Source organism: Oncorhynchus nerka, unplaced genomic scaffold (assembly GCF_034236695.1).
Source record: "Oncorhynchus nerka isolate Pitt River unplaced genomic scaffold, Oner_Uvic_2.0 unplaced_scaffold_1059, whole genome shotgun sequence".
Lineage (NCBI taxonomy): Eukaryota > Metazoa > Chordata > Actinopteri > Salmoniformes > Salmonidae > Oncorhynchus > Oncorhynchus nerka.
The window spans coordinates 74,026-86,002 of NW_027040253.1; the positions used below are offsets into that span (position 1 = coordinate 74,026).

At 42.3% G+C, this 11,977-nt stretch overlaps 1 protein-coding gene across 1 annotated transcript in view; it reads left to right on the forward strand.

Moving 5' to 3' along the window:
• LOC115115683 (FH1/FH2 domain-containing protein 3-like) overlaps window positions 1–11,639 on the forward strand; it is a 35,823-nt gene extending 24,184 nt beyond the window's left edge. The window contains 7 exon segments of the mRNA XM_065016272.1: window positions 660–821; window positions 1,420–1,610; window positions 2,456–2,648; window positions 6,659–6,681; window positions 6,683–6,852; window positions 7,402–7,569; window positions 8,031–11,639. Of these exon segments, the coding sequence (XP_064872344.1) occupies window positions 660–821; window positions 1,420–1,610; window positions 2,456–2,648; window positions 6,659–6,681; window positions 6,683–6,852; window positions 7,402–7,569; window positions 8,031–8,113 (990 nt within the window). The 3' untranslated portion in view covers window positions 8,114–11,639.
• Window positions 11,640–11,977: the final 338 nt, after the last annotated feature.

Sequence of the window (11,977 nt, forward strand, 5' to 3'; positions counted from 1 at the left end):
GGCATAAAGAGAGAAAGGGAGACAGAGAGGGTATGAGTGTGTGTGTGTTTTGCCTGCGTGTGTGCATGCCGTGCTTGTGTGTCTCAAAGGTTTAGGATATGAGAGCCAAACATGCAAGTCAGAAAACATGAGGCATCAAGCAAGTAGTTCAGCTAAATAATGTCTGTGTTTATATTTGACGGTAAACCATTTAAAATGGGCAACGGAACAAAGCAACCCTAGTTAGGATGATGTCTTTCTGGAGATGTTTTTTATTCTCCTTTTTAGGTAGTGTGTGTGTGTGTGTGTGTGTGTGTGTGTGTTTAGGTAGCTCTGCTCTTGCTAACTAACAATTGGTAGGTCTGCAGTTGATTGTGGTTTGTGATAATCACTGACTAATGAAGCTGAATTACTGGTTGACCACTCGATAGAAACCCTTTCTCTTTGTACAAGATCTCGCTGTCCAACATAAAAATACCGATGTTCTGTAATCTTGTTGTGGTGCATATTGGTGACTCATGCTAAAGCGGAAATTTACTGCAATTTGGGCCTCATTTGGGCCTCATTTTGGGAGTCTGATGTTAATAGCATAGACTTGTGTCTGTTGTAGTTACATAATGGGTGTGCTTCTTTTGTGTGTGTGTGTGTGTGTGTGCGTGCGTGCGTGTTTATGTATCCAGGCGAAGGGCTTTGAGCTGGGTTACCTGGAGAAGGTTCCGGAGGTAAAGGACACGGTTCATAAGCAGTCTCTACTGCACCATGCCTGTTCCATTGTGGTGGAGAAGTTTCCAGACAGCTCAGACCTGTACTCTGAGATAGGAGCCATCACCCGCTCGGCTAAGGTACGCCTGTGATTGCCTTAGTATAAAGGACTCATGGAAATGATATTTATCCTTGTAATCCATTTCTTGCTATCAAGCAAAACCTATAGCTAGATTCAATCTGATCACCCCATTTCGACTATGTACCTTTTTGCAATGTTTCTGTGGAGACCACATTCACGGTATTTTATTTTTTTATTTTACCTTTATTTAACCAGGCAAGTCAGTTAAGAACAAATTCTTATTTTCAATGACGGCCTAGGAACAGCGGGTTAACTGCCTGTTCAGGGGCAGAACGGTAAATGCTGCATATGTGGGCTCAATCGGAAATGACCTTTAAATTGATGTTGCGCTACAACACGATGATCTGCAGTCTGGATTGAACCTAGGCCCTAATCAATAATGATTGTCAGAAATCATTTGATGTCCATGTAAGCAGCTTTAGGTGTTACTCATTAATTAGGACGGTTGCTTGTATCAGATCCAAAATGCCATCTCCTGCCATTGTGTAGCTTGAGCAAGGCATTAAGTCTAACCTCTAAACTCATCCAGGGGCAACACATTTCCTGTCAACAACGGACAATAAAGTAAACTTCTTCTCTGCCACCTTGTTTCTCAGGTGGACTTCGACCAGCTCCAAGACAACCTGAGCCAGATGGAGCGACGCTGCAAAGCATCGTGGGACCACCTCAAGGTCATCGCCAAGCACGAGATGAAGCCTGCGCTCAAACAGAAGATGTCTGACTTCCTAAAGGACTGTGCAGAGAGAATCATCATCTTGAAGATAGTCCATCGGAGAATTATCAACCGGTATGATTATAGTGAAGGGTCTTCTGATGCATTCTTTTACCTCGTTGAAATACCATCCAACGTAGCTGTTTCTCCAGAGAGAGATAACGGTGTGATATCTGACGCCATCTGTTTCTCCAGAGAGAGATAACGGTGTGATATCTGACGCCATCTGTTTCTCCAGAGAGAGATAACGGTGTGATATCTGACGCCATCTGTTTCTCCAGAGAGAGATAACGGTGTGATATCTGACACTATCTGTTTCTCCAGAGAGAGATAACGGTGTGATATCTGACGCCGTCTGTTTCTCCAGAGAGAGATAACGGTGTGATATCTGACGCCATCTGTTTCTCCAGAGAGAGATAACGGTGTGATATCTGACGCCATCTGTTTCTAACCAGATCTGAGAGATAACGGTGTGAGTGTGATAACTGATATCCACTCTGTTTCTCCAGAGAGAGATAACAGTGTGATATCTGACACTATCTGTTTCTCCAGAGAGAGATAACAGTGTGATATCTGACACTATCTGTTTCTCCAGAGAGAGATAACAGTGTGATATCTGACACTATCTGTTTCTCCAGTAACAGTTCTGACACTATCTGAGAGAGAGATAACAGTGTGATATCTGACGCCATCTGTTTCTCCAGAGAGAGATAACAGTGTTATATCTGACACTATCTGTTTCTATCTGTTTCTCCAGAGAGAGATAACGGTGTGATATCTGACGCCGTCTGTTTCTCCAGAGAGAGATAACGGTGTGATATCTGACGCCGTCTGTTTCTCCATAGAGAGATAACGGTGTGATATCTGACGCCGTAAACTACAATGTGATGCCATCATGTTTTTCTCTCTACGTGTTGCAGGTTCCATGCCTTCCTGTTGTTCCTGGGCCATCCAGCGTACGCTGTGCGGGAGGTCAGCATCCACCGCTTCAGTAAGATCCTCAGTGAGTTTGCCCTGGAGTACCGGACCACACGGGAACGCGTCCTGCAACAGAAACAGAAGAGGGCCAACCACAGAGAGAGGAACAAGACCAGAGGAAAGATGATCACAGATGTGAGTGTTGTTGTTCACTTAACAGGCCTGCTCATGGGAAGTGGCTCAAATGGTGCCCTACTCCCTATATAGTGGACTACCTTTGACCAGGGCTCTGCTAAAAAATGGTGTACTATAAAGGGAATAGGGTAGCATTTGGGACGCAGACCTTGTATATTTAAGCACTTTTAGTCTCTTGCCCCATCTGGTCTATTTTTCCTTTGTAGGCTTCTCCTGTCTTCTCCTGTGTTCTCCTGTCTTCTCCTGTGTTCTTATGTATTCTCCTGTGTTCTTATGTATTCTCCTGTCTTCTCCTGTGTTCTCCTGTTTTCTCCTGTCTTCTCCTGTCTTCTCCTGTCTTCTCCTGTGTTATCCTGTATTCTCCTGTCTTCTCCTGTGTTCTCCTGTGTTCTTATGTCTTCTCCTGTGTTCTCCTGTATTCTCCTGTATTCTCTTGTCTTCTCCTGTCTTCTCCTGTGTTCTCCTGTGTTCTTATGTGTTCTCCTGTGTTCTCCTGTCTTCTCCCCTGTCTTCTCCTGTGTTCTGTTCCTGTATTCTCTTGTCTTCTCCTGTGTCCTCCTGTATTATCTTGTCTTTCCTGTGTTCTCCTGTGTTCCCCTGAGATTCTCTTGTCTTCTCCGGTGTTCTTAACTTCCATGTATTCTCCTGTGTTCTCCTGTCTTCTCCTGTGTTCTTATGTCCTACTGGTCACCTGTATTCTCTTTTGTCTTCTCCTGTGTTCTCCTGTGTTCCCTGTATTCTCTTGTCTTCTCTGTGTATCCTGTTCTCCCAGCAGTATTATCTTGTCTTCTCCTGTGTTCCCCTCCTTCTACCCTTGTCTTTCCTGTGTTCTCCTGTGTTCCCCTGTACTCTTGTCTTCTCCTCCTATTCTCCTCCCTGTGTTCTCCTGATGATGAAACTCTCTCCAGTGTTCTCCTGTGTCTCCTGTATTCTCTTGTCTTCTCCTGTATTTCCTGTCTTCCCTGTTCATTCTCCTGTAGCACCTTGTTCAATCACTGTGTGAAATATTCTCCTGTGTTCCCTGTATTATCTTGTCTCCTCCTGTGTTCTCCTGTGTTCCCAGGGATTCTCTTGTCTTCACACCTGTGGTCTCCTGTGGACCCCTGGACAAGACTCTTGTCTTCTCAGCGTTCTTATGATTCTCTTGTCTTTTCCTGTGTTCTCTTCACCTGAGACTCTCAATTTCTTTCTTGAACTTCCTTTGATCCTCAGGCGCCATCCAGCTCACTCTCAAACACACAGTGGCCTTTTCTGGTCACCTCAGACATTTCATTCATTTCCAATGACATCAATAGTTGGTGACACATCCAGTACAGTGATTGGTTACTGTAACAGTAATCAGTGATCTGTTTATTTTTCCTATGTAGTCCTATTCTAAAACAGCAGAACTTCATCCCCTCTCCCCATATTTCCTGCTCCTCCTCCTTCTACCCATTTCCTCCTCCTGATTTTGAATGCCCCACCTGTCCACCAACATTGCTCCTCCTTGTTGTTATTGAGTCCCTGTGTGATTGATTCCTGATAGAATGTACTCTACTAACAGCCATTTAAAAACATCCTACTAGATGGAGATTTAGCAGCACTACAGGGCCTTACTGTACTTGGTAGGGTTCACCTCCAAATTGCACCCTAATTCAATCACTGTATAGAAATATTCCAACCTTTGGGATGTCCCTGACTAGGTAGACAATGTTTAACTATCCCCTACAGTAGTAGTTATCAGCTAGGTATTGACAGGGAGGAGGGGAACCAGCACAGTTGTGTGGTCGTTATCAGACCCAATGGTATGTTTAGTGGAACCAGCTACAAAGGACAAGACGTGTGTTAATAGTCAGACTAGGTATTGACAGTATGTTTAGAGGAACCAGCTACAGAAGTAGTTATCATTCTCATTCTTCCTTTGTCAGAGGTCATATTTCTGCTCTTTCTGTTTGACTATGTTTAGAGGAACCAGCTACATCTCATAACATCTCCTTTTGACTATGTTTAGAGGAACCAGCTACAGTAGTAGTTATCTTCTAGGTATTGACAGTATGTTTAGAGGAACCAGCTAAGTAGTAGTTATCAGACTAGGTATTGACAGTATGTTTAGAGGAACCAGGTACAGTAGTAGTTATCAGTGGTATTGATTTTTAGAGGAACCAGTAGTAGTAATGTCTAGGTATTGACAGTTGTTTAGAGGAAAAGCCAGTAGTTATCAGACTAGGTATTGACAGTATGTTTAGAGGAACCAGGTTGTGTGTCAGTGTATTTTTGCTGTAGTTTGAGATGGTATTGACAGTGTGTTTAGAGGAACCAACATTACTAGTTATCAGACTAGGTATTGACAGTGTGTTTAGAGGAACCAGCTACAGTAGTATGTAACTCTACTAACAGTGTCATTTAAAAAAACAGCTACTAGATAGTAGTTATTTACTAGGTATTGACAGTGTTTAGAGAATACTAGAGTAGTAGTTATCAGACTAGGTATTGACAGTGTGTTCTAGTGCATTAGTATAGGGTATTGACAGTGTGTTTAGAGGAACCAGTAGTTATCAGACTAGGTATTGACAGTATGTTTAGAGGAACCAGCTACAGTAGTAGTTATCAGACTAGGTATTGACAGTATGTTTAGAGGAACCAGCTAGTTAGTTATCAGACTAGGTATTGACAGTATGTTTAGAGGAACCAGCTACAGTAGTAGTTATCAGACTAGGTATTGACAGTGTGTTTAAAGGAACCAGCTACAGTAGTAGTTATCAGACTAGGTATTGACAGTATGTTTAGAGGAACCAGCTACAGTAGTAGTTATCAGACTAGGTATTGACAGTATGTTTAGAGGAACCAGTAGTTATCAGACTAGGTATTGACAGTGTGTTTAGAGGAACCAGCTACAGTAGTAGTTATCAGACTAGGTATTGACAGTGTGTTTAGAGGAACCAGCTACAGTAGTAGTTATCAGACTAGGTAGAATAATACAGATCCAGGAGATACATCTCAGATGGATAGTAAAACAAGGACATTTCAGACAAGGCTTACGGGTTAGAAATAGGGGTTTGAGGTTAGGTTAAGGTTTAGGGTTAGGGAAAATAGGATAAGGCTATGGAAGTTCTGTTCACTGCAAGTCTACAGACAAGGGAAGCAGGGTAGGCCAAACTCAAACCAGACCGACCCCAGGGGGTCAGAATCCACAGACAAGCACATCCTGATAGAACCTAATCCTGGGTAGTAGACCTCATGAGAACCAGAGATTCATCTCTTAAATGCCACCCTATTCCTTATATAGTATAGTATAGTATAGTGTAGTTCTTTTGACCAGAGTAATGGTCTAAAATAGTGCACTATAAAAGGAATGGGGTTCCATTTGGGATGAAGCCTCACTCTGCTGACCAGGATCAGCTTACACAGCTCTGTTTGTTCTATAATGGAACCAAGATGGCCATCAACAGGGAAGAAATCAGAAGGTTTCAATACAGATGGTTAGGTTTTACTTCACTGTATGTGATGTAAAGGTTCATAAGACGGTCGTCACATAGTGCTGATAACTTAGGTCTAAGTAATGTTAACTTATGACTAATAAGTTATGACAAAGACCTGTGGTGAATGTTTTTTTGACAGTGTGTTTTTGTGGGGGGTGGGAGGTGTTGTTGGTTTGTTTGTTTGTTGTTTGTTACAGATACTAAATAAATATGGCTTCTGTTTGTGGGATACCATTTTTAAAAGTGCATGCAGCATCTGACCATTTATATTTAATATATAGCTCCCATGCTGTTGGTCAGGAGACTGTGAAGAACTGTGATTAACCCAGAATGGATTTGTATGTCGTTGTTTTCTAGATGTCTTCTAATTGAGAGCTCTTAATGGTGCCAGAGCATGATGTCTAATTGAGTGCTCTTAATGGTGCCAGAGCATGATGTCTAATTGAGTGCTCTTAATGGTGCCAGAGCATGATGACTAATTGAACCATTTTCATAGATAGATTTAGGAAGTTTCATCTCTAACCAGCTCTCCTCTCCTAATCCACCCCACAGGATGGAAAGTTTGGCGGTAGCGCCCGGGCCTGTAAGCCAGGAGGGCGTGCTGACGCAGGGTCTGCAGTACGCAGAGGATGCAGCGGAGCATGAGAACATGAAGGCAGTGCTGAAGAGCAGCTTGCAGGGCTGCAGTGACAGTGGAGCGTCCACCGTGCCAGGCCTACGTACACGCACCAGAGCCAGCAGGCCAGGTCAGTCTGACAGACCACCACCTTCACACAACTCCTGGCAAAAAGGGAAACTTCTGGACTTTTTACAACGGCCAGCTCTACTACACCTGAGGTTGATTCTGTCTGTCCTTCTCTTCTCTCCTTTTCTCCTTCTCTTCTCTCCTTGTCTTCTCTCCTTCTCTTCTCTCCTTTTCTTCTCTTCTCTCCTTTTCTCCTTCTCTTCTCTTTGTCTTCTCTCCTTCTCTTCTTCTCTTTTCTCTTCTCTTCTCTTCTCTCCTTCTCTTCTCTTTTCCTTCTCTTCTCTCCTTCTCTCCTTTGTCCTTCTACTTCTCTTCTGTTTTCTCTCCTTCTCTTCTCTCCTTGTCTTCTCTACTTCTCTCTCCTTCTCTCCTTCTGTCTCTTCCTTCTTTCTCTCCTTGTCTTCTCTCTTTCTTTTGTTTTCTCTCCTTCTCTTCTCTCCTTGTCTTCTCTCGTTTTTGTCTCTCCTCTCCTTCTGTTCTCTCCTTGTCTTTTCTCCTTGTCTTTTCTCTTGTCTTCTCTTCTCTCCTTCTCTCCTTGTCTTCTCTCTAGGCCGTGTGGGTCCTTGGGGCTCATCAGTGATTGAAGACCCACCTAATTGCACAGAGACAGACGCTGCAGATGAGATCATGGAGCGCATCGTCAGGTCAGCCACTCAGGGGCCCAGGACACGGACAGAGCCTCGCGAGAGGAAGAGGTCCAGAGCCAACCGCAAGTCACGTGAGTCAGAGGGCTTTTTTTTACAGTAACAAAATATTTGAAGTAAGAGTTGCCTTTGTTTGACATCAGATTTGCAACTTTTCTTTTTACAGTATCCTTACATTAGCTTTGGATGTGGTGTGGCCAAAGGTTTAACTGCCCTTGACATCTGATTGTGGACTTTCTGTCAGTGTTAATGCACACTATCTTATTTTCCAGCATCACCTGAGTGATACAGTTCAACAACACAGTGCTACAGTAAATACATCCAGTTCTATATAAACCTCTTCATGTCTTCATGTCTCTCTCTCTCTCTCTCTCTCTCTGATCTCTCTCTCTCTCTCTCTCTGTCTCTCTTCTCTCTCTGTCTCTCTCTTTCTCTCTCTCTCTTCTCTCTCTCTCTCTCTCTCTCTCTGTCTCTCTCTTTCTGTCTCTCTCTCTCTCTCTCTCTCTATGTCTCCCTGCCCTCTTCCTCTCTACAGTGAGAAGAACACTGAAAAGCGGTCTGACGCCAGAGGAGGCCAATGCCTTGGGGTTGTCCAGTGGTTCAGAGATGGCTGTGTGACAGGAAGAGAAGTAGAGCTGGATCCGGCAGCACAGCACACACAGACACCTGGGAAACCCTCTTACCGCCTGCCCTTCACTGACCCCTGACCTCTAACCCATGCTCATCCAGCCAGCCAGTCAACCGCTGCACCATAGCTTCGCTTGGTCTTTCCCCTGGTTCAGCTTTATGATGACTGTAGCTCACCTTCCTGTCTGTGGTTTGTGCAGGTAGCTGGTTAAGATGGTAAACAATGTTCAGGAAGAGACCATGAGGAATATGGTCCTCATCCAGGATAATAGATGGTTTTCAGTGGAACAAAGTGGTATTGGTATAGGGACAGTTAAAGGGGTTCAGTGATCCAGCTGACTCAGCTCCATACACACACACTCAGGTAAAGGTCAGCATCCAAACCACTACACTATGCTGCTGTGCCGACTTGAGTGTTTCTTAATGGTGTTGTTCCAATCAGTTGTTTCTCCTAACCTTTGAATATGAGGCTGAGGCCTTTGAGGAACAGCTCACATCCCAACTGTAAGTCTTAATCACTTGATGAAGCCCACAGTGACCACATGACTAGTGGTGAATCTCAGTTGTATTTCCTTGATTCCTTGTGTCTTCTATCCTCACCTGTCTACACAAGGCTTTGGAGGACTAGATCTGAGGTTCGTCCTCCCTAACCTTTTCCTCAATTGAGATTCACCCTATGACTGAAAGATACAAACTGAGACTTTCCTACACAGAAGACATTTAGCCTCAGGACTTCTAAAGGGAGGGACATGCGAGTGCTTGAATCACTGTGGACTTGTGTCTGAACCAAAAAGGCCTCGGAGTTGAATAGTAAAGAAGTTATCATTGACGCTAAAGAAGTTAGCATTGATGCTAAATATGTTAGCATTGATGCTAAATAAGTTAGCATTGATGTTAAAGACGTTAGCATTGATGTTATCTATCCCCACTTATGATGAGCATGTGTGTTGGGCTTGGTGTCAGATAGTATTTTTAGTTTGAACAATTTTTGTTTAGATAAAAAATGTCTGTGTCCACAGGCTGTTTTGTTCTACTATACTACTGTGGTAGTTTTGTGGGTTTTAAAATACTTTAATGCGTGAGAAAAAGGTGCTCAGAGAAGGAATATTTGCACTGGATGTAGAAGTTGGATATTTAGAGGAAAGGAAGGGGAAATCCTTGACACACACTGATGTACCAATCAGATATCAGATGAATGAAAGAATCCCCCAGACAGAACCAATAATGAAACAGTAGCACAACTGATTATACACTCTAATTTCAGAGGAAAAGTGAACAGATTCCTTTGACTTTTGCAAACTAAAATGTTTCCAATTTTGCATGTTGTTGATTCAGTTGGATTTTATACAGATGGAACAAACTGGAATTCCAAGAGGAGACCATGATGTGTTAAGAGGGAAGGTATCATTTACTACATACAATTGAATTACTGGTTTCCACTTTTAAAAAACACATAGCATATCAGAGTCATCAACTTTGGTGAGAACAGTCTGTGAGCTGACAAGTGTACAGAAGGGACGATGCTACTGGGTCCAGACAGACTGACGTCTGTCAATCACGCGTAGCGAATGTTACAGCTTTAACCTATAGGCCTGCCTACAACATACATGTTCCAGCTTTAGCCTATAGACCTGCCTAGTACCTACAATTACACACGTGTTGCATGCATGACACCAGTGTTACGCAAGCTCCTGCTGTTGTTCGCTGCAAAGCCTTCTTCTATGGTTGAGACATACTTATTGTGGAGTGCTAGAACTGACAGGGAGATACATTTACACTAGTTACATGTACATACTCTCTCTTTACTCTCTGTGTCAAAGAGTTAGGCAACATTTAAGAATTGTTTAAAAAAGTATGAGATTAATAATTGGTTATTATAGAAAAATGATATGAGCTTCAACTGAATGAGTGCCTTTTATAGACAAGTCTATTTATTCAGTAATGTTCAGGGAGATATTTGTTACAGAAAATGTTACTGTGTGTAATGAAAGGACTTCCTCCTTAGGTCAATTCAACAGCTGTGACTTCCTGTTTTCATTCTTTCCTAGATTAATACATTTCAGTACTATGTTCCATGGCTTTATGTCTTGGAAACAGTTCTCCTCTTCCATTTGCGCATTGCAGTTTTATTTCGAATCACAACTAAACTAGGGTTATAGCTAATTGTCTAATGACAATATTTCCATTTTAGCAGTTTTGTCACAAAAAAATGTTCTATAAAAAGATATGAGTTGTTTCCATTTGCCTTAATGTAGAATTAGGGCATATAGTATATCTGAACGTTCCTACACTGTTGACTTTTATTGAGGTGTAGTGGTTACAGTCAGCTAGATAGCTAGTTTTTTAAAGTGCATAATTCCAGTTTACATTTGGAATTGTGTAGAGAGTTGTATGATGATTCTACACAGTCACAAACATTCACTGTGATGGAAACAGCCATTGTCGACTAAACATGAAAGAATATATGCTTGCAGCAACACAAGCCACAACAAAACAGTCACACACCTGCAAGTATATGTCTTTCTCATGGAGAACTTACAATTTGGTATGAAACTATCCAGCACCTTATACACCATTTGTAGCATGCGTCTTTCATTGAGGAAAACCAGAACATTAACAGTGAGAAAGTATATTCTTTCAGCCTTTTTCTCAGATGGTCATTTTGAGTATTGTAACTCTGAGTACATGTAAAATAATGGGGGAAGAATGCTGTAAAATGATGTAAATGTCACAACGATGTGTTTTATGTCTTTCACTTGTTGGTATTTTGTATAGAATAGTGTATTCTAGGTTAAACAAAGCAGTGTTATTCTATGGAAATTGTAATTTAAGTGAAAACCAAACCATGCAGGTTTAAAACAATGTCTACAGATGTGGCGTGTCACGTTATGTTATGGATAAAGGGAGATTCATTTGATTTGAATGCTCAGAGGCTTAGCATTTGTTATGTTTTATTGTTTTTCCTCTGCACATGACTTGAAACACATTAGGATAGACGGAGTGGTCGATAACCACCTAGGACTGGATTCAATCTGTATCGCTGAAGTTCAGCGTTTTAGCGTGATTGAAAATGTTCCTGCATTAGCATAGACTGCATTCATGGTCAACACTGCATATGTCGGCTCCATCTGAAACAATCTGTAACGCTTCAGCCCCTAGTACTCCTATGGAACCTTCAGCAGCCTTTCATTACATTGCACTCAATAAAACATGGAGTGTGTCCCAAATGGCACCCTCTTCCCTATAGAGTGCACTACTTCTTCTTCTTTTTTTTTTACCAGGACCCATAGAGTCCAAAAGTAGTGCACTGTGTAGGGAATAGGGTGCCATTTGGGATGCACCCCATGTTTTCTGTGATTGGCTATATTATCTCCTTCTCCCCCACTGCTGTACTGTAAGTCAGTGTGGGACTTGGACACAAGCACATCCAGACTCAGTGAGCTTTTCTTGCGTCTTCGCCCCTCTAACAACAACTGTATGTATGAACATCTGGCAATAAAAGATCTCTTAAGAAACATTCAGAGACACTGTGTGAATTCTGTTGTGTGAGGGGGAAAAAACATCTGATTCTTTGTTAAATGTGTTCTGGTAATAATCCCAGAGCAACTATTAGTAGTCTGGACCTTTACTGTATCTGATGGAAGTATACTGAATTCATGTCCATCATTTACACTCCTGTCAATGATGTTGCACCTGGAACCCTGTTCCCCTGGTTGCACTGTAGCCTAGAGTTGTCTACACTACATGTGACCAACCTAAAAGTACTTGTTACATTTTGAATGCTTAGCAGGACAGGAAAATGGTCCAATTCACGCACTTAACTAGAGCATCCCTGGTCATCCCTACTACCTCTGA